At 48.4% G+C, this 20,722-nt stretch overlaps 1 protein-coding gene across 1 annotated transcript in view; it reads left to right on the top strand.

Moving 5' to 3' along the window:
* CHM (CHM Rab escort protein) overlaps positions 1-16,512 on the top strand; it is a 110,006-nt gene extending 93,494 nt beyond the window's left edge. The window contains 3 exon segments of the mRNA XM_029067881.1: positions 4,691-4,789; positions 11,939-12,099; positions 15,824-16,512. Coding sequence (XP_028923714.1) covers positions 4,691-4,789; positions 11,939-12,099; positions 15,824-16,033 — 470 coding nt within the window. The 3' untranslated portion in view covers positions 16,034-16,512.
* The last annotated feature ends 4,210 nt before the right edge of the window (positions 16,513-20,722 follow it).

Below are 20,722 nucleotides of genomic sequence, written 5' to 3'. Positions count from 1 at the left end.
TCACAGTTTAAGTAGGAGGAAGAACAGATATTGAATCCCCATTTAACATATGAGATAACTGAGGCACAGTTAAGTGACTTGCCCAAGGTCACACGGCAAGAAGTTGGCAGAGCCGGGATTAGAGCTCAGGTCTTCTGACTCCCAAACCCATGCTCTTTCGCTGGGCCGCACTGTCTCTCCTGGTTCCTGCAGAACTCTCAGGGGGACCGTACTGATAATGAAGATCTTTAAATAGGGTTTCCTAGACACCGAGCACTAGGGGGGATAAAAGATATATTCATCCATTCAGTCTGTCGTATTTATTGAGCATTTACTGTGTGCAGAGCACTGTACTGAGCGCTTGGAAAGTACAATTCGGCAACAAATAGAGACAATCCCTGCCCAACAACAGACTCATTAACAAATACCACAATTCTTCTTCTTCTCTGGCTTCATTGACCTCATCTGTAAAATGGGGATAGGGACTGTGTCCAACCCGATTAGCTTCGATCCACCCCAGCACTTAGTACAGTGCCTGGCACATAGTAAACGCTTAAAGAATACCATCATTATTATTATTAGGGGAACCAGGGCTGCCGGTGTCCCCGTGAGCCCGACGTCTCCATTCCTCGGATACACCGGGATGGGTCACGGTCCATCTCCCACCCGAGACCCTCAGTCTAAGAGGGAGGGAGAAGAGGTATTTTATCTCCATTCTATTAGAGGAGGAAGCGGAGGCACGGAGAAGTTAAATGACTTGCCCAAGGTCACAAAGCTGGCGGTGACAGAGCCTGGACTGGAAGTTGGGTCTCTCATTCCCAGGCCCGTGCTCTTGTGGCCCCAGCCATCCGGTGAGGTCATCGTCGTCTGAGTCGGCTCCTCTGATCCGTCCGATTCAATTTCATTATACCGCCCTTCGAGTCCTTTTTTTTTTTATTATTCAATTTGAGATGTATTGAAGGGTTTGCCAGAAAGATATTCACTTCACTGCCGGTGGTTGCTGTCTAATTTCCAGCGGATTCCCTGAGGGGAGACATTCGGAAGCCCTCGGGAAATCTCCGTATCCGTTGTTGTCACTAAATGAAATTAACGTCCTCCCCGGCTTCTCTCCGGCCCGGACACGCTTCTGTCCGAACGGCAGAAACAGCCATTATTAAGTGGGAGGCAGCTTCTTCTGCCCAGTGTTAATCATTTTCCTTTCTTTGGCTGTGAACTTCCTGAGTCGCAGAATTGCAAAGAACTTTCCATCAGACTGACTAGGGAAGGTGAGGGGAGACTTTAAGACCCCGAAAGCTTCTACGTTCAACTCCTTTGACTATTTTAAAAGGCATGTGTCTGAAAGTCCTTGTGGGCATGTCTAGTGAAAATAAATGAATCTGATTTTAAGGTTTGTGGCCACTAACCAATGAGATGCCCTACCAGGTTTTAGTTCTGGAATGTCAGTCTCTCCTAGGGAGAAGAATAGGCGTACGTAGCTGAAACCCCATCTCAAGAGTCATAGGTTTGAAATCTTTCCTTCCTTAGTGAGGTTCAAAGGAAGAGTTCCTTTTCCTCAAAAGTTATCACTCTTCAGAAGGCAAATCGTGAGGTCGCGAAGAGCGTGAGAAGCCAGTGGTTTTCAGGCCGAGGCCCTCAATCCTTAAGAAATATATTAAGGGATAGATCATGTGATGATCGTTCCCTCGCTTACCCCATCGCCGTCGGGGGGACCATCCCGATTTATCAGTTCTCCGGGTCAAAAGGGAAGTCTGCCCTTCGTCCCGAGCTGAGGTAATGGGAAATCGAGGGAGCTCATGAAACTCGTTTTGGCTCTGAGAGCCCCCCGCCTCCCCCGATTTTTCATTTTAGAGTGAGGCGTAAAAAGCTAAAAGGATCCTTAACTCTGCCCCTGTTTACAGCCAGGATAAATTATTAATATAGTATTTTTAAGCGCTTACTATGCGCCGGGCACTGTATTAAGTGCAGACGATCGATGTCATTCTCAGTGATCTAAGAAGGCGCACGTTGGAGTCCGTTCTGTTTCAACCGGGACTCAGAAAATGGTAAACTTTCTGGGGATTCTTTTCATTGTTCTTCTTCGTCCTTCGTTTGATGCGTTGCAAGCACCGACGTTTCACGTCCGTCTTGTCTTCGAGACTCAGCCGGTGATGATCTCATCAGTTCTGATGGCTTAATGAAAATCAAAATATTGAAAGAATATAGTGTTCGGGGGGGCCGGGGTGTGGAGGGGAGACTGAATTCCAGAGCGGGTAAATTCTATAAATCTGTTATTTTTAAGTCATTAGCTGTAAATGGGTTTTAACCTGACTGATTCTCCCCTTCAAACAATTACTTAAGGTAAGTATACAAATACATCTAGTCCTTGATCACATCGCATAGGTGACAGGCACATAATCGCTATTGCTAGCTGAGTGGAACCAAACTCCTTCACTTGCCCTAAAAATTGAGGCCGTAATGATGAAATCATGAGCTAAACTCATCGTTCTTCCTGCTGGAAGAATTACTTGAAGACAAATGTTGGCAACCACTGTAACTAATGCAGTTATACCTGAGTAAATCAAACATAATCAAAATATATACTGATGAGACTTGGCGACTCACCACCACAGCCTCAAAGGTAATAAAACGGGCTTTATAGAAAGTAAATGATGTGAACTTGGGTGATTTATAGCTCAGTGGCTCAACCCCCCCCCCCCCCCAAAAAAAATTGATTATCTTTTAAGGGTCGCGTCCATGAGGATATCCTTTTTTTTTTTCTTTCTGCTAGGACATCGTTCTTGGAAAATTAGAAAATTTAGGAAAGGAGCAGGCCAAATCAGTTCTTGAATTTGGCCTTCTCAAGGCCAGAAGTACTGGAGTGCCTCTTAGCCACTAAATTGTGTCGTCTCCTTATGGCGTTCACCTTCATCTTCACTTTGTTCAGTCTCATCGCAGTAGAGGTAGGGCCCGCGGCAACCTAGAAGTGTGGGAAATTTTCCCTTTTTTATCCCTCTGCACGATATTTAAATAATGACTTCACGTGCCTCTGTCTTTATTGTTAAAATGGCAGGGAGAAAGAGCTACCCGCGTGTTTCAGAGTTAGTAGGAGCAAATTGACTGTAAGCTCATTATGACCAGGGAACATGTCTGCTAATTGTACTCTCCCAAGCGCTTAGTACAGTGCTCTGCACTCAGTAAGCGCTCCATAAAAACCGTCAATTGATTAATCAGCGTATTGCAAGCTTCCCGAGGCCACCCCGAGACAAAATTAGATGGTCTGTATTCAGCTCTGATTCCCAGCTGTCCTCTGTTTCACCTTTTCTTTTTGGTTTTTTTTCTGTTTTTCCATTTTTAATAACCCCTAACTTTTCCCCGTTTCACCGTCGCACCAGAACCGGGTACTCTTCTGCCAGCTCCGTCTCATCGGTTTAAGGAGCACGGGTTCACCTTATATGGCATCTTTGATTATTCTGTACATCCCACCGGGAGCATCTTGACTTAGTGCCATATCAAGACTCTCGCGGCCCTCGGCCGGCTCTCGACTTCCTGGCCCCTCCCCTCCTCCTTGGCCCTGGACGTTGGACTTCTCGGTGTTGAGGCTACTTTCCCCAGGGCCTGTTTCCCTGTTCTAGATTGCATTTTGCTAAGGGGTTATTTGCACACCTCTCTCTTCCTGTTGGCTAGCATCCTCCTCCAATGCTTTTTTAATCAATCAACAGTCAATTTCATCTATTGAGTCCTTGTTGTCTGTAAAAGAGGTCCCGTTTATCACCCAGCCATCAGAATGCAACACCACTGTATCTCCAAATGCTTCGTGCTGTGCTCAGCACGCAGCAGGCGTTCAATAAACCCTATCAATAGATGAAGCCAGTGTGAGGGGAAGCTGAAAATCCACCCTTTCTTCTCCATCCCAACTGCTACCATGTTAATCCAAGCATTTACCCTATCCCGCCTTGATCATTGTATCAGCCTCCTTGCTTACCTCCCTGCCTCCCGTCTCTCCCCACTCTAGTCCATACTTCACTCTGCCGGCCAGATCATTGTTCTTTAAAAACGTTCCGGCCATGTTTTTCCGCTCCTCAAGAAACTCCAGTCGTTGCCCATCCACCTCCGCATCAAACGAAAACTTCTCACCATTGACTTTCAAGCACTCCATCACCTTGCCCCCTTCCACCTCACCTCTCTAGTCTCCTACTACAACGCAGCACACACACTTTGCTCCTCTAATGGCAGCCTTCTCACCGTACCTCGATCTCATCTATCTCGCCGCTCACCCCTCACCCGCATCCTCCCTCTGGCCTGAAATGCCCTCCCTCCTCAGATCTGACAGTTACTGTCACGCCCCACCTTCAAAGCCTTACTGAAGGCACATCTCCTCCAAGAGGTCTTCCCTGACTAAGTCCTTCTTACCTCTTCTCCCTCTCCCTTCTGTGTCACCCTGACTTGCTCCCTTTATTCATCACCCTTCCAGGCCCACAGCACTTAGGTACATATCTGTAATTTATTTTTATTAATGCCTGTCTCTCCCTCTAGGGTGTCAGCTCATCGTGGGCAGGGAACATTGTTTACTGTTGTATTGTACTCTCCCAAGCGCTCATTACGATACTCTGCACACAATGAGCTTACCATCTATGGAGGAGACAGACATTAACAGAAATAAATGGGGATGAGCAGATGTTAACTTTTTTTTCTCCCTCCTCTCTTTACCATTGACACCGTCGTCCCTGGATAGATTTGGTCCATCTGACCTGCACGTCCTCCGGAACGGCAAGAGAAGATTTAGAACCGGTGGTGCAGAAACTTTTCCGCCCATACGACGAGACCGAGCCAGGTAAGGAGAAGGGGTCTTGGACAGCTAATGGCCCAGAGGCAGCTTGACCTTCGAAACCCATTTTCTCTCTCGTTGTCCCTCAAAACCCCTGAATCAGCCAATAGTATTTATTGAGCCTCCATTGTGTGAAGAGCACTTGGTTTATGCTCTGGAGAGAGTATCAGTCAGTCAATAATACTTACTGAGCGCTTACTCTAAGCAGAGTACAGTACTAAATGCATAGGAGAGTACGATACAGCAGTGTTGGTAGACACGTTCCCTGTCCACGACGAGCAAACCGTCTAGAGGGCAGAGTCTTCCTCCTGTCCCTCCCCGCTCCAGTCTATCCTTCATCCCGCTGCCCGGATCATCTTCCTAAAGAAATGCTGTGGGCATGTCATTCCCCTCCTCGAAAACCTCCAGTGGTTGCCTATCAACCTTCGCATGAAACAGAAACTCCTCACTGTTGGCTTTAGAGCTCTCCATCCCTTTGCCCCCTCCTACCTCACCTCCCTTCTCTCCTTCTACTGTCCACCCCGTACGCTCCGCTCCTCTGCCGCTCACCTCCTCACCGTTCCCCGTTGGCGCCTGTCCCGGTTGTATCACTCTCCCGGAATGCCCTCCCTCCTCACATCCGCCAAATTAACTCTCTTCCCCTCTTCAAAGCCCTACTGAGAGCTCACCTCCTCCAGGAGGCCTTCCCACACAGCCCCCCCCCTTCTGCTCCTCCTCCCCTCTCCGTTCCCCCTCCTCCCGCCCTTCCCCTCCCCAGAGCACTGTGCATATTTATATATATTATTTATTACTCTATTTATTTTGTGAATGATGTGTATATATCTGTGATTCTATTTATCTTGATGTTTACACCAGACTGCTTGTTTTGTTGTGTTCTGTTTTGTTTTGCTGTCTCCCCAGTTTAGACTGTGAGCTCGTTGTTGGGCAGGGATTGTCTCTATCTGTTGCCGAATTGTACATTCCAAGCGCTTAGTACAGCGCTCTGCACAGAGTAAGCTCTCAATAAATAGGAATGAATGAATGAATGAAACCCCAAATGAAGCCCACCTGCCCTGGTCTCATCAAAACACTGTTCATTTGGCACCTAGAGGGTTCATGGGCCCTAGGTGCATTGAGAGACACCGAGAGTGAGAATGCCCTTCAGGGAAGTGAATGAAACTGAATCATCTTCCTGTGGTTTCACTGCCAGATAAGTTTATTTCACATAATAGTAATGTTGGTATTTGTTAAACGCTTACCGTGTGCCAAGCACTGTTCTAAGCACTGGGATAGATACAAGGTGATCAGGTTGTCCCACGTAGGGCTCGCAGTCTTCATCCCCATTTTACAGACGACGTTTCTGAGGCACAGAGAAGTGACTTGCCCGAGGTCACGGAGCTGATAAGTGGCAGATCGGGATTAATAATAATGTTGGTATTTGTTAAGCGCTTCCTATATGCAGAGCACTGTTCTAAGCGCTGGGGTAGATACAGGTTATTCAGGTTGTCCCACGTGAGGCTCACAGTCTTAAACCCCATTTTACAGATGAGGGAACTGAGGCACAGAGAAGTGAAGTGACATGCCCACAGTCACACAGCTGACAAGTAGCAGAGCTGGGATTAGAACCCAGGACCTTCTGACTCCCAGGTCCGCGCTCTAGCCACTACTCCAGATGTCAATTCGGTGTTCCCTACACGAATCAGTGGTATTTGATGAGCACTTACTGTGTGCCGAGCACTGTATGATGTGCTTGGGAGAGAATAATTCAGAGTTCCCTTCCCGCAAGGAACTCAAAGTCTAGCGGGGAGACAGGCATTCAAATAAATTATCAACGGGGGAAAGGGAGAATCTAGAGTTATGTACTGAAGAGCGGTGGGACGGAGTGAACATCAGGTTCCTCGGGGGTAAGATCAGAGAGTTTAGGCAAAGGAGAAGGGAGATTAAATGGGAGAGATGAAGGCTTAGTCAGGGAAGGCCTCCTGGAGGGGATGCGATTTTAGCAGGGCTTTGGAGATGGTGAGAGAGGCGGCCTTTCGGCCGTGAACGCGGAGGGAGGTCCAGGTTGGAGAGAGGGACGAGATGGAGGTACAGGTTGGTGTTAGAGGAGCGAGGTGTGAGGGTCGGGTTGGAGTGGGAGGTGAGTGAGATAAGGTAGGAGGGGTTGGCCCTCCCACCTTTGACTTTGCCATAGTCCAAACAGGCACCAAAGCATCCCTCCTCTGGCCGTTCTTGGGATTTTGCTCCAGGAGGGCAACGCCTGCTGCCGTTGTGACGGAAGCAAACCGTCTGGGTTAAAAGTTAGAAGGTCTTTAGGGTATCTGGGGGTCTTTTGCCTGTCAGTCACCTACCATCTACCATGGAGAGACACTGAGAGCAGCGGGGCTCAGTGGAAAGAGCCCGGGCTTGAGAGTCAGAGGTCATGGGTTCAAATCCCAGCACTGCCACTCGCCAGCTGTGTGACTGTGAGCGAGTCACTTCACTTCTCTGTGCCTCAGTTCCCTCATCTGGAAAATGGGGATTAAGACCGTGACCCTCACGCGGGACAACCTGATGACCCTGTATCTCCCCCAGCGCTTCGAACGGTGCTCTGCACATAGCGCTTAACAAATACCGACATTATTGCCATCTGTTGGATCATCCTTATCTTAATTGTGGCCTTCTTTAGGCGCTCACTAGTTGCTAATAGCCCAGGTAGATACTAGGTTAGCGAGTTAGACACAGTCCTAGTCCCTCAGAGAGCTCGTCGTCTATCTCACCGCCACTGAAACAGACCAGTAAACAGAAGCCCAGAGAGATTAAATCACTTGCCCAGGGCCACACAGCCGGCATGCGGCGGAGCTGGGATTAGGTTTTCTGAATCCTAGTCTCAGCCTCTTCCAATAGGCCACGCTACCTCCGGTTTCAATTGCTTTCCATTCCGCTTCCATTTCCATCCGCGAAGCAGTGTGGCTTAGCGGAAAGAGCACGGGCTTGGCGGTCAGGTGTCATGGGTTCTAATCCTGGCTCTGCCACTTGTCTGTTGTGTGGCCTTGGGCAAGTCACTTAACTTCTCTGTGCCTCAGTTCCCTCATCTGTAAAATGGGGAATCAAGACTGTGAGCCCCATATGGGACAACCTGATTACCTTGTATCTACCCCGGGGCTTAGAATAGGCCTTGGCACCTAGTAAGCGCTTAACAAATACCATCATCATCATCATTCCACTGGGGTTGCTTTTGCCAGGTCCCATCCTTGAATCACTTTCATCTCTTCAACACTTCCTTTGAGTGTTGGCATCCCTGCTCACACTCAAGTGTATCCTCTTCCCTCCGTGCATGCGTGTGGGGAACGTGACTACCACCTCTGTTCTGTTGTACCCTCCCAAGTGCTTAGTACAGTGCTCTGCACACAGTAAGCGCTCAATAAACGGCTGGATTGACCGATTCCCCTCTCGTCATGTGCATTAGCCCTCGTCCGGGCCGCTGGAAGGACAGACGCTGCCTTCTCAAGCAAAGGCCGACGTCTTTTGGGATGAGCCAGGAAGAAGTTCATAAATCTTCAGAGTTCTCATGGCCTGTGCTCGTCTCACCTCTGCCACCGCCCCTCAGCCTCCGATAGCTTTTCCCGGTTTTTAAACTTCGTAAATATCCTCAGTTGTTGCTGAAGCTCGCGATTGTAAATTGTACTTCAACTGCATTTTCCAAATCAGACCATTATTCTCGTGGTAATTCAATTTGATTCGGGCCCCGCTTACGTAAATACTGAACTTTCTCCCCCTTCGTTTATTCTCCGTGTTCTGATACTTGTTTGTTCGGCCTGGAGACTCAACCAGGCCAGAATTGTCGGGGCAGAATGTTCTCAAAACAAGTCCCACCCGGGCGCCTACTCTCTGGAATGTCCATTTTAAAAAAAAAAAAAACCTACACTTTTCCTGTTGGAAAAAAAAAAAAGAGGAGAAATAAAACTAGAGAAGAAGGACGGTCGCGAGATGATTTTTGGTTTCTCAGCAGCTGGCGGCCTCTGAGAACTGTTCTCTTCCTCATTCTCACTGTTTGAAGGGATCCCGTTTCAGCCGGCGAGGGGTTGAGGGCCTGACAGGAATTCTTTGGTCGGTTCTAAGAGCAGAGGGCTCCTCAGGTGCGCCACAGCCGGGCCTCCTCCCTCCCCACCCCTTCGCCTCCACCCCCTCCACCGCTCGGGCCTTTTCATCATCAGGATGAGGTAGTGGCCGTATTTTAATTAAAATGTCAGAACAAATACTGTTGGAGTTATTGAAAATGAATCACCAGATAAAGTGTGCACTGGGCCATGGCAGGTCAAAGAGGCAAAGTCACCCGAAAGGGAGGGCTCCATTCATTTTCCTGCCTTAACTGAGGAACGAGTAACTTTACGAGCCTTTGGGAACTTTTCCAATACATTAAAGCGCTGCTTCTCAGGACCGAGCCTGGATTTTCCCTGCCCGACGGGTTTCGTTCATTGTTGTAAATTACTTGGGAAGGATGCTAAATCCTGTTCTTGGGGAAAAGATCAATCAATCAGTGAATCGATGGTATTTATTGAGCACTTACTGTGTGCAAAGCAGTGTACTAAGCGTTTGGGACAATGTATAGTACAATAGTGAAGGTAGAGATGATTCTTGCCCACAAGGAGTTTACTGTCTAGATGGGGGAGACGGACACTTTATATGCGTGTGTGTATATACATATATATGTGTATGTATATATATACATATATTGTTCAAGACATCCATCCTCAAGGGAAGCATTTTATCCTCTAGAGTTCCATTTATTTTTCTTTTTCAATTTTTCTCAAAATTTGTCCCATTACTTGTGTGGCCAGGCATTATCAATTTTTGATTGTATTTATTGAGTGCTTACTGGGTGCAGAACACTGTTCTAAGCTCTTGGGAGAGTGCAGTAGAACAGAGTTAATAATAATAATAATAATAATAATAATGTTGGTATTTCTTAAGCGCTTACTATGTGCAGAGCATTGTTCTAAGCGCTGGGGTAGACACAGGGGAATCAGGTTGTCCCACGTGAGGCTCACAGTCTTAATCCCCATTTTCCAGATGAGGTAACTGAGGCACAGAGAAGTGAAGTGACTTGCCTACAGTCACACAGCTGACAAGTGGCAGAGCCGGGATTCGAACTCATGATCTCTGACTCCAAAGCCCAGGCTCTTTCCACTGAGCCACGCTGCTTCTCTAGAGTTGGTAGACACGCTCCCTGCACTCAAGGAACTTACAGTCTAGAGGCTAATATACATAAAATACATCGAATCATTACCATTTCAGAGCCCATTCTTCCAAAAGGAAAGTAATCTGTCCTTACAGAATGACTCATTTTTCCCGAGAAACCCCTCCGAGGCCCCTCTTTTTTTGCTATTTATTAAGCGCTTACTACACGTCAGGCACTGTTCTATGCTCTTGGGAGAGTACAGAAGAACAGAGTTGGTAGACACGCTCCTTGCACTCAAGGAATTTACAGTCTCGAGGATAACATACATAAAATACATCGAATCATTACCATTTCAAAGCCCATTCTTCCAAAAGGAAAACAATCTGTCCTTAGAGAATGACTCATTTTTCCCGAGAAACACCTCTGAGGCCCCTCTTTTCGTGGTATTTAGTAAGCGCTTACTATACGTCAGGCACTGTCCTAAGCCCTGGGAGAGTTGCGAGCTAATCAGGGTGAACACAGTCCATGTCCCACTTGGGGCTCACTGTCTTCATCCCCATTTTACAGGGGAGGTAACATGAGCCACAGAGAAGTGAAGTGACTTGCTCAAGATCATACAGCAGAAAAGGGGCGGCGCTGGGATTAGAATCCAGGCCCATCTGACGCCCGGATCCGTGTTCCACTAGGCCACCCTGTTTCCCAAATACCTGACCGATCCAATCTAATACTTATCCCCGGCCCTGTCTGGTCCAGTGCTAAGACCGAGTCCCGGCCATCCCGGAATCGCCAGAGAGGGTGTGATGGCTCGTAACGTTAGATATGGTACATAAAGCATAAAGGTACAGAGAAGCAGCGTGGCTCAGTGGGAAGAGCCCGGGCTTGGGAGTCAGAGGTCATGGGTTCTAATCCCGGCTCCGCCGCTCGTCAGCTGGGTGACTGTGGGCGAGTCACTTAACTTCTCCGTGCCTCAGTTCCCTCATCTGTAAAATGTCGGTGAAGACCGTGAGCCTCACGTGGAACAACCTGATCACCCCGTATCTCCCCCAGCGCTTAGAACAGTGCTGTGCACATAGTATGCGCTTAACAAATACCAACATTAGTATTATCATTAAAAGAAAAAAATGTATCTCCTCAGAAACCGGCGGAGGAGACCAGGTAGGTCCGGAGACAGATCTCGGCTCCCAGAGCCACCGTAAGGCCCCCAGCCAAGTCTCTGCAACCCGCTGTCCGTCTTTGGCATTGACAGACCCGAGTCGTTTCCGGTTCCCATCTCTTCTGTCCGGCCATCACCCTTCCTAGCTGCCAACTGACCCCCGAGAAAGATGAAGCAATTCTCTCGCCATCCAAAGATGTTAAGGTCAAAGCCTGATAATCCTCTTGTTTCCAGGAGCATCTATCAATCTTATGGGCTTTTCGGTTTCCCCGGCTTTCTCCTTAGAGTGCCAACCTTTTATGAATTTAATGATCCTGATGCAAAATTAAAGGGGTATTGTCTGGCAGGGATGGCGTCTTCTACCGCTACTGAATTCTTTCGAGCATTTATGCAGTGCTGTGCACACAGTAGGTGCTCAGTAAATCCTCTTCATTGATTGCTTAAAATATTCTAATGACCGTCTTAACCCAGTTAACATTCCCTGCACCACACTGGCGGTGTTTTCATTATTTGGGGCTGCATTTCCAAATAATAGTCCCCCTGAGAAAGGAAATACGATCGGGTCGTATCCTGGGAGGCCAGGAGTCGACAAATACCCTCGGAGAGGTGAGGCAGGAGACTCGCAACGCACTTGCTCGATATTTTCAATCTCCGAGAGCCAGCTGGGCCTGTACCTTCCAAACTGACGTCAGATTCATCCCGTGTGAAAAAGCGTTGGGAGTTTGGAAGACCTCCTGTGCCCATCCTCGTACCCATCCACGCACTAACTAGTCATTCTGATTCCGGAGCTTCCGGTCGAGCAGTTAGTAACGTCGTCTCTTGATTTCCCCTCGTTGAGCGGTTTGGTTTCCGTCTTTCGATCTAGGAAATGAAGACGCGGACAAGCCCGGCATTCTGTGGGCTCTCTATTTCAACATGAGGGACTCTTCCGGCATCGCCAGGGACTCGTATACCGATCTACCGTCCAACGTCTACGTTTGCTCTGGACCCAGCGGGGCTTTAGGCAGCGATCACGCGGTCAAGCAGGTAAAGCCGTCTGCCTTAAAGGGAAAAGAGTTGGGAGATGATGGAGCGAGAAGAGGGACCCATTTCCTGGGGGAGATGGGCGATCGGAGAACAGGGATTGCTTTTAGCCGTCGCTTCGCAGCATACCCTAAACGATAATTGTGGTGTTTTTTTTAAGCGCTTACTGTATGCCAAACACTGTTCGGAGCACTGGGGTAGATACGAGGTAATCAGATTGGACACAGTGAGGGCTCACAGTCTTTACCCCCATTTTACAGAGGAGGTAACTGAGGCACAGAGCGGTGAAGTGGCTTGCCCAAGGTCACACAGCACACAAGCGTCAAAGCCAGGAGTAGAACCCAGGTCCTTCTCTCTCCCAGGCCCGTGCTCTATCAACTAGGCACACTGCTTCTCTTAATTGGGATGGTTACTTAGTGTTGATCTTCCCACGGTACTTGTGGCTCGTTTTAGCCAGGTGCATTTCTTGCCTTTCCCACTGAGGAAGTTCTTAATTTCTTTTTGTTCTACACCTAAAAGTAAGCCCTTTGCCCCGGAGGTTTGTAACAGAAACCCCCGGCACCATCTCAGATATGGAGTCTGAAGACTGTAATTACGGGATAACATTTAACCTCCGTGTTGCTTGACGGAGCAGTAATTTACTTCCCATGAAAGTAGCTCCATAGATGAAGTATGCTCCCCACAGAAAGTAGTCCGAGCTATTACTATTACTGATGATTGAACCGCATGAAAAGGTGAATTTTAACCCATTATTTATATTTTAAACTGATGTACCCCTTTTAGACAAAAGACTTTTTAAGTTAAAAAAAAAAAAATGACACTGATAAAGCCTCCCGGCAAAAAGACCTAAAATCGTCAGAGTTCTAATCCGGCGTGAATCGTGGACCGCTCTTTGCCCCGCATCAGTTTCTTCTGTCTGGGCAAAGTTCATCTTGCACCAAACCCAGAGACGTGGGCCCAGGGTTTGCCGAGAACTCAGGGTTGGCTGAGAACCTTTTACAGATAAGTCACTTCTCCGGCTGACCAACCCTCCGGGTGGGGAAACTGTACAGTGCACACTGCACTCTGCCACTTGCCTGAGGTGTGAGCTTGAGTAAGTCTCTGGACTTCTCACTGCCTCAGTTTCCTCATCTGTAAAATGGAATTCACGTGAGCCCCAGCGACAGCGTCCAACTTGATCGTCTTGTGTCGACCCCAGCGCTTGAAGTAAACCATTAACCAATGTCACAGTTGTTGTTATAAAGTATTCTGCAGATTGGAAGCAGAAGATACTGGGATCATATTTCCTTCTTTGCGGTACTCTTCCAAGCCATCAGTACACTGTTCTGCACCCAATCAGGCGCTCTGTTAAAGTGATTGATTGATTGATTGATGAGAAGCAGTGTGACTCAGTGGAAAGAGCATGGCGTGGGAGTCCCGCTCTACCTCTTGTCAGCTGAGTGACATTGGGCGAGTCACTTAACTTCTCTGTGCCTGTTACCTCATCTGTAAAATGGGGATGAAGGCTGTGAGCCCCACGTGGGGCATCCTGATCACCTTGTACCCCCACCCCCCCCAGCGTTTAGAGCAGTGCTTTGCACATAGTAAGCACTTAACAAAGACCATCATTATTATTATTATTGACTGATTGATTCAATCAATCAGTGGTACTTATTGAGCGCCTACTATGTGCAGAGGACTCTTCTCAGCGCTTGGGAGAGTACAGTACAACAGAATTAGCAGACATAGTCCCGGCCCAGAGTGAGCTTACAAGTCTAGAGGGGAGACAGACTTTAATATGAAAAAATAAGTAATTTGTAATAAATAATTTAAAGGTACGTCGATTGATTTTCCGCCAGTGGGAGTTCTGACCTGAAGCACAGTGGTCACACCAACCTTCTCACTGTGCCTCGATCTCGTCTTTCTCGCCTCCGACCTCTGGCCCACGTCCTGCCTCTGGCCTGGAAAGGCCTCCCTCCTCATATCGGACAGATCCTTGCTCTCCCCCATTTCAAAACCTTATTGAAGAGACATCTCCTCCGAGAAGCCTTCCCTGACTAGGCCCTCCTCTCCTCTTCTCCCACTCCCTTCGGCATCCCCGTGACTTGTTCCTTTCATCCCGCCTCCCGTCCCCACATCACATATGTATATACCTGTAATTTATTTATATATATTAATGTCTGCCTCCCCCTCTGAACTGTGAGCTCGTTGTGGGCAGGAACGTGTCTGTCTGTGGATGTATTATACTCTCCAAAGCGCTCAGTATTTGCACCCGGCACTCAATAAATACGATTGAATGAAACGCAAGGCGAGATTTCAGTATCGGGTTTGGAAAAATCGGCCGAGGAAAACTTCGCCACCAGTTACTTGTAGTTACCTAACATTCAGCCGGCTTGCCACTTACTCAGTTAATTACTGAGAGTGAATGCCAGAACAAAGGGAAATTATTATTGACTCTTTTGCACGATTTCAATTGAATAAGGTTAACTCAAAAACTAGTAGACCTGAAAGCGTACTCCGCTGTTTAAATTGTTCAATTTCAATCAAAGTCAAACCCTCGGAGCAAGCATAAACGAAATGTTAGCGATTATTGTTTGGGACCGGTAATGAATAGTTGAGACTTGGTCTTATGCAACACAAACCAGGAAGTGGAAGAGTGTCAGATCTTGTAGAGCAAGTAAATCTAGGCCAGTGAGCTGGCATGGGAAATGATCTTCCTCTGCTTTGACGCATCAGTTGCAGCCACCGTATCCCAAGGGGTCACTCCGGCCATTGTTTCTGGAGACGGCGTCCATTTGGAAATCATCCTAACGTGTTTTTCCAGATTGTGCCGAGCCTGAAAATACAACTCCTCGCCTCTTAGGTGACTTTTTAACTTTCAGAATCAGACCCAGTCTTGGGCAGGTGATGATTATTATAAGCTTTTCATTAACCCACTTCTCCTACCCTTTGACCATAAGATCTTGAGGAGAAGAAGTAAAATGTGGGAAATCACCGGTCAGGGATGTCCCAGTGGAGTTCATACGGTGGGGACAAGTTCTGGCTATGTGGTGGCATAAGAATAATAATAGTCGCAGTATTTGTTGAGCGCTTACTATATACTAAGCACTGAGGGCAGTGTGATAGAAGCAGAATGGACACTGTCCTTGTCCCACATGGAGCTCACAATCTAAGGGAGAGGGAGAACAGGTATTTCATCCTCATTTTATTGGTGAGAAAATGGAGGCACAGAGAATGGACACTTTCCTGAGGTCTCACAGCAGGCAAGTGACATAGCCGGGACTAGAACCCAGGTCCTCTGATTCTCGGCCCGTGCTCTTTCTACTAGACCACACTGCTTCTCGTGAAGAGGTTCGATGAAGACGAAGCCCCAGGTTGGCAAGAGATCTACCAAAGTGGGGTTTTGGTGGGCATTTTTTTTTTTAGGCATTTGTTAAATGCTTACTATGTGCCAGGCACTGTTCTAAGTGGTGAGGTGGATACAGAATAATCAGGTTGAACACAGCCCATGACCCACCTGGGGCTCACAGTCTTAAACCCTATTTTACAGATGAGGTAACTGAGGCCCAGAGAGGTTAAGTGGCTTGCCCGAGGTCACACAGGAGACAAGTGGAGGAGCTGGGATTAGAACTCACGTCCTCTGACTCCCAAGCCCGTTCCCTTTCCACTAAACTATGCTGCTTCTCTGTAGATGCACTTCCAGAGCTGCCCTTAACTGAAACCCGTTCTCCCCTCTGTTCCCGGCCAGGCCGAGAGCCTGTTCCAGCACCTGCTCCCCAACGAAGAGTTCTGCCCGCCTCCACCCAACCCGGAAGACATCGTCTTCGACGGGGCCGGGAGCCAGCCGGAGGATCCCGGATTTGACCACCCGTCCACCCCCGAGTCAGAGACCCCCGAGGGCGGCCCGGGGCCGGAGGGCGGCCAGGAGGGCGAGGGCAGCAAGCTCCCGGAAGAATAGGCAAGCGCTAGCCCGGAGACTCCTCCCACACCTCCACTGACCCGGCCCCGGCCTCCGTCCGACCTCCGCTGCGGAAGCCCGGTTCCAGATCGACCTCCACCCACCTCTCGGTCGTGAATTCGCAACTTGGTAAAGGCGAGTCCGGCGGGGAGGTGGTCCTGTTCCAAGGAGAGTCCGGGGACGCCCGCTTCCTCGGCACCTCGCAGAGGGCCAACCGGTGGCCGTTCCTCGGCCGAGGGCAGGGTGACCAGCCTCCCGCGGACCACGCCTTCTGGGGCCGGGGGCGCCGAGGGAGGGAAGGGGGGCCTTTGATTGTCTTTTGAGGTCTCCAGACCACATTTCCTCCACTTGCTCCAAATGGCGTTCTCTTCCTGAAAGGAGGAAAGTGAAGTTCCCCTCCAAGTCGGGTTCGTACGAATCAGAAGGAATAAAATGACATAGTCCAGTCGGCCTGAAATAAAGTCCGTGTCCCTATTTGAGATAGTGGTGTTTTTCTGAGTTTCAGAAGGTTGAAAATTTTGCCTAAGAAGCTCTCGCTCCGGTTAAGCAAAGTTAGCTTCTCATCCGTGGTACACCGTTCCGTGCCCAAGACGGTGAATGTTTTCATTTCGAATCTTCGGTTGAGTTAAGAACGAACTCGTTGGCGTTTCAACAGAAGCCCCGCAGTCTGGGGAGAAGGTGGGCGGATTTGGTCTCGGTAAGGGATGTGTCTTCCGACTCTATTGTATTGAACTCTCCCAAGGGCTTAGTGACAGTGCTCTGCGCACAGTAAGCGACTCAATAAATAGCGCTGATTGATTAATTGATTGATTCTCGTCCGGCCACCCCCTCCCCCGGGACCCGTGAGCTTGGGCGACCCGCTTCACCATGACAACCGTGACGCTATCTCCCTGCCTCCTCCTCCATCATCAGGGTGCTGTGGTGATGGAGTTTATAGGAGGAAGTCCCCCTGAGGCATCGGGAGCCTAAGAAAGGCTTTCTGTGATAACGTGAGGTATTCGCAGACTCCTCCTCTCGCAGGCAAATCTGAAGCCCCCAGAGAGCTTGGAAATGAAGAAAGCCCAAGGCTTCTAGCACTCAGAATCCTGCAGGGCAGGGAGGTCCGACAAACGTAAAAAGGTCTACGAGTAGAGAAACCCAAATAAGTGCTTGGATGTACAGTAGATTAAACGTAGACACGGCAGTGCTGAGGATGGATATGAGTTTGTGCCGTAGAGCATGATGTGGCTGATGGGTGGATGCTGCTCAGGATGCTGGGAATGAATGCGGGAAAGTCGGAGGAGGAGACGGAATGTGTTATTTGAGCGTCTTTCGGAGTTAGGCCCCCGTGGGCATGTTTATTGAGTGTTCACTCTTTGCCGAGACCTGTGCTGAGCGCTCGGGGGACCACAGTAGTTAGTAGACATGATCCCTGCCTTCGAGGAGCAAACAGTCTATCGCGATGTTCCTCGGTCCGTTCATTCGTTCGCTCATATTTACTGAGCGCTTACTGTGTGCAGGGCACTGTATTAAGCCCTTGGAAAGTACAGTTCAGCAATAAAGAGAGGCAATCCCTGCCCACACCGGGTTTACAGTCTAGAAGGGGGGACACAGACATCAAAGCAAATTAACAGGCATCAATATAAATAGAATTATAGATAGATACACATCCAAACAAGTAAACAGGCATCAATATAATTAAAATGATAGCTATATATAAGTGCTGTGGGACAGGGAGAGGGAGGGGAGAGCAAAGAGAGCGAGTCGAGGTGATGCGGAAGGGAAGGGGGGCTGAGGAAAAGGGGGGCTTAGTCTGGGAAGGCCTCTCGGAGGAGATGTGCCTTCGGTAGGGCTTCGAAGGGCAGAAGAGTCATTGTAAGAGTGATTCTAAGTCTCACTGAAGTATAGGGTTCGACGCAACGATGGTTGCTTCAGAATGTAATAGAAGTTTTTCTTTTTAAAAGCTGGTTTTGCTTTTTTTCCTCCACCTTTCTCCCATGCCCTCTACCGTTAGTACCCAAGCTGAAGTATTTACAGTTTGGAAAGCCGGAAACTAGGTCTCGTGGTAGAATTGAGGTATTGTCAGAGCGCGATACATTCAGTTCATACAAGCGGTGAAGGCAAATTGAATATCCAAGTAAAATTTGGGGTGTGGGGGAGGGAGGAGAATTTCAAACCTTCGACCCTGCTCTTATTTTACACCCATAAAGGCAAAATAGTTAAAATGTTAAAATAGTTAAAATGTCCATCGACTTGGTTATTTTGTACTTTCCCAAATGTGATTGACTGATTGATTGATTGATTGATTGATTGATTACTCAGTGCAGAGCACTGGACTAAGCACTTGGAAGAGAAACATTAAGTTAACAGACACAAACCCCACCCTCAAGGAGTTGAGAAGCAGCACGGCGTAGTGGATAGAGGCCAGGCCTGGGAGTCAGAAGGTCCGATCCTGGCTCTGCCACTTTTCTGCTGTGTGACCTTGGGCAAGTCACTTCATTTCTCTGAGCCTCAGTCACCTCCTCTGTAAAATGGAGATTGAGACCGTGAGCCCCATGTAGGACAGGGACTGTGTCCAACCCAATTTAATTGTGTCCTTCCCAGCACTCAGTACAGTGCCTGGCACGTAGTAAGCGCCTAACAAATGCCATAATTATTAGTAATATTATCATTATCTTAGTCTAGTGGGGAATTCTCACCTTTGGGCTATAATCAATAGTGAAAGTACCAGAAAGAATCCATTTCTTCTGCTCCATCCTTTTCCAGTCAGCGTGCCTGCCGCAAACAAGGATGGATGCCAGAAAGGTCAATGTATTCTATATTTAAAAAAAGAACACGGCTCTCCCGGTTTATAATTTTTATTCATTTTCCGCCTCTTACGGTATTCGGCTTGCACGGAATAAACCTTCCCGTTAATGTTTACAGTCTGCCTCTTCAATGTCCTCTCAGCTAGGGGCCCCCAGGAAAATCTTGGAGCCTCCAAAGAGATGAGTTGGAATCTTCTTTGCTTGCTCAGTGATTGTGTGGTCTTGGAAGACCGGATTCAGTTTGCTTGCAGAAAAGAATGAATTTCCAGCCGTTGGTAATGGAGTCTCCTGCCTCTTGCCGTAGTCTCAGCTGCTGTTCCTAAGTTAATATCAGAAAGCATGCAATGTATGGGTCGTTCTTTCCGTCGTCTACATCCTGGGGCGAGCGGCAAGTCGGGAAAGGAAAGCGGGATTTTCCAAAAGGGTGGGTTTTCAAGTGGCCTTCCAGAAACGAAGACCGTGTTATTTTTTTTCTTCTTGTGTTTCTATGTAAGCCGCATCGGGAAATTAAAAATAGACTTGCAAGCGAATGTCTCACATCTGTTTGCTCATCGAGGGTGACGGTTAATCTCCCAACCCTCGAAGAAGTTCGAGGCGGCGACTCGTGCTTGCGTTTCCCAAGGGATGAGACAGAACTCCTTTCGGGGGGTGGGATCGCTTGCGTGAGGGGAAGGGGATGTGGGTGCTCTGGGGTCCAGGGGAAAGCAAAGAAGAAAACGGGCACCTCTTCTCTGCCGGAAATGGGGCCAATGTGCGGGGAGACCACGGGCTGGCCTGCCGGGGCTAGGACGATGGTGGCCTAAATAATAATGATTATTAATTGTGGTATTCGTTAAGTCCTTACCGTGTACCAGGCACTGTACTAGAGCACTGGGGGAAATCAGGTTCATTCATTCATTCATTCAGTGGTATTTACTGAGCACTTACTATGTGCAGAGCACTGTACTAAGTGCTTGGAATGTACAATTCGGCAACAGATAGAGACCATCCCTGCCCAGTGATGGGCTGCCAGTCTAAACGGGGGAGACAGCAAAGACAAGACAACATCATCAAGATAAATAGAATCAAGGAGATATATACCTCGTTAACAAAATAAATAGAGTAATAATATATACAAATGAGCACAGTGCTGAGGGGAGGGGGAGCAGAGAGAAAGGGGGGCTCAGTCTGGGAAGGCTTCCTGGAGGAGGTGAGCTCTCAGTAGGGCTTTGAAGAGGGTTTGGCGGAGGTGAGGAGGGAGGGCGTTCCGGGACAGTGCACAGCCCCTGCCCCAGGTGGGGCTCACAGTCTCAATCCCCATTTTTCAGACAAGGTAACGGAGGCACCGAGAAGTAAAGCGAATCGCCCGAGGTCACACGGCAAGCAAGTGACAGAACCAGAATCAGAAGCCAGGACCTTCGGACTCCCAGGCCCGGGCTCCATCCACTATTTCCTGCCTCGTCTGTACGATGGATGAGAATCAGAAACGTTTCTCTCTATGGCGGTCGAGTACCCGAGGGCTTGCGTGCAACAGATGGAAGAGACCGTGGACGTTGCCTTTATACAGATATCGTCCGTTGAGCCGTGAATTGTTCCCGAACTGAACAGTTCAGGCATACGGGGTGGGGGTCGTTTTCGGGGGATTTGAAGTAGTTTTTAAGGCCCGTCAGAGAGGACACATTCAAAAGATAACACGGCTCTTTAAAAAACTGGCCATTTATCCGGGCGATTACTCATAAATCAAGTTCCAGAAAGATAAGGTTAATTGAATTTTTAAACAAGTAGCTGTATTATCCTTCAAGTACCTTGGCACACATACAATATTCAGACCTTTTTTTTTTTTTAAACAAGGGCTCTGTGATGTCTGCATTCCTCCCCTTAATGAGGATTTTCCTGTTAGCACTGACTAATTGATTTAGACCTC

This window comes from Ornithorhynchus anatinus, chromosome 6, assembly GCF_004115215.2.
Source record: "Ornithorhynchus anatinus isolate Pmale09 chromosome 6, mOrnAna1.pri.v4, whole genome shotgun sequence".
In the NCBI taxonomy this organism is placed as follows: Eukaryota; Metazoa; Chordata; class Mammalia; order Monotremata; family Ornithorhynchidae; genus Ornithorhynchus; species Ornithorhynchus anatinus.
This window is presented reverse-complemented; position numbering and strand designations above follow the sequence as displayed.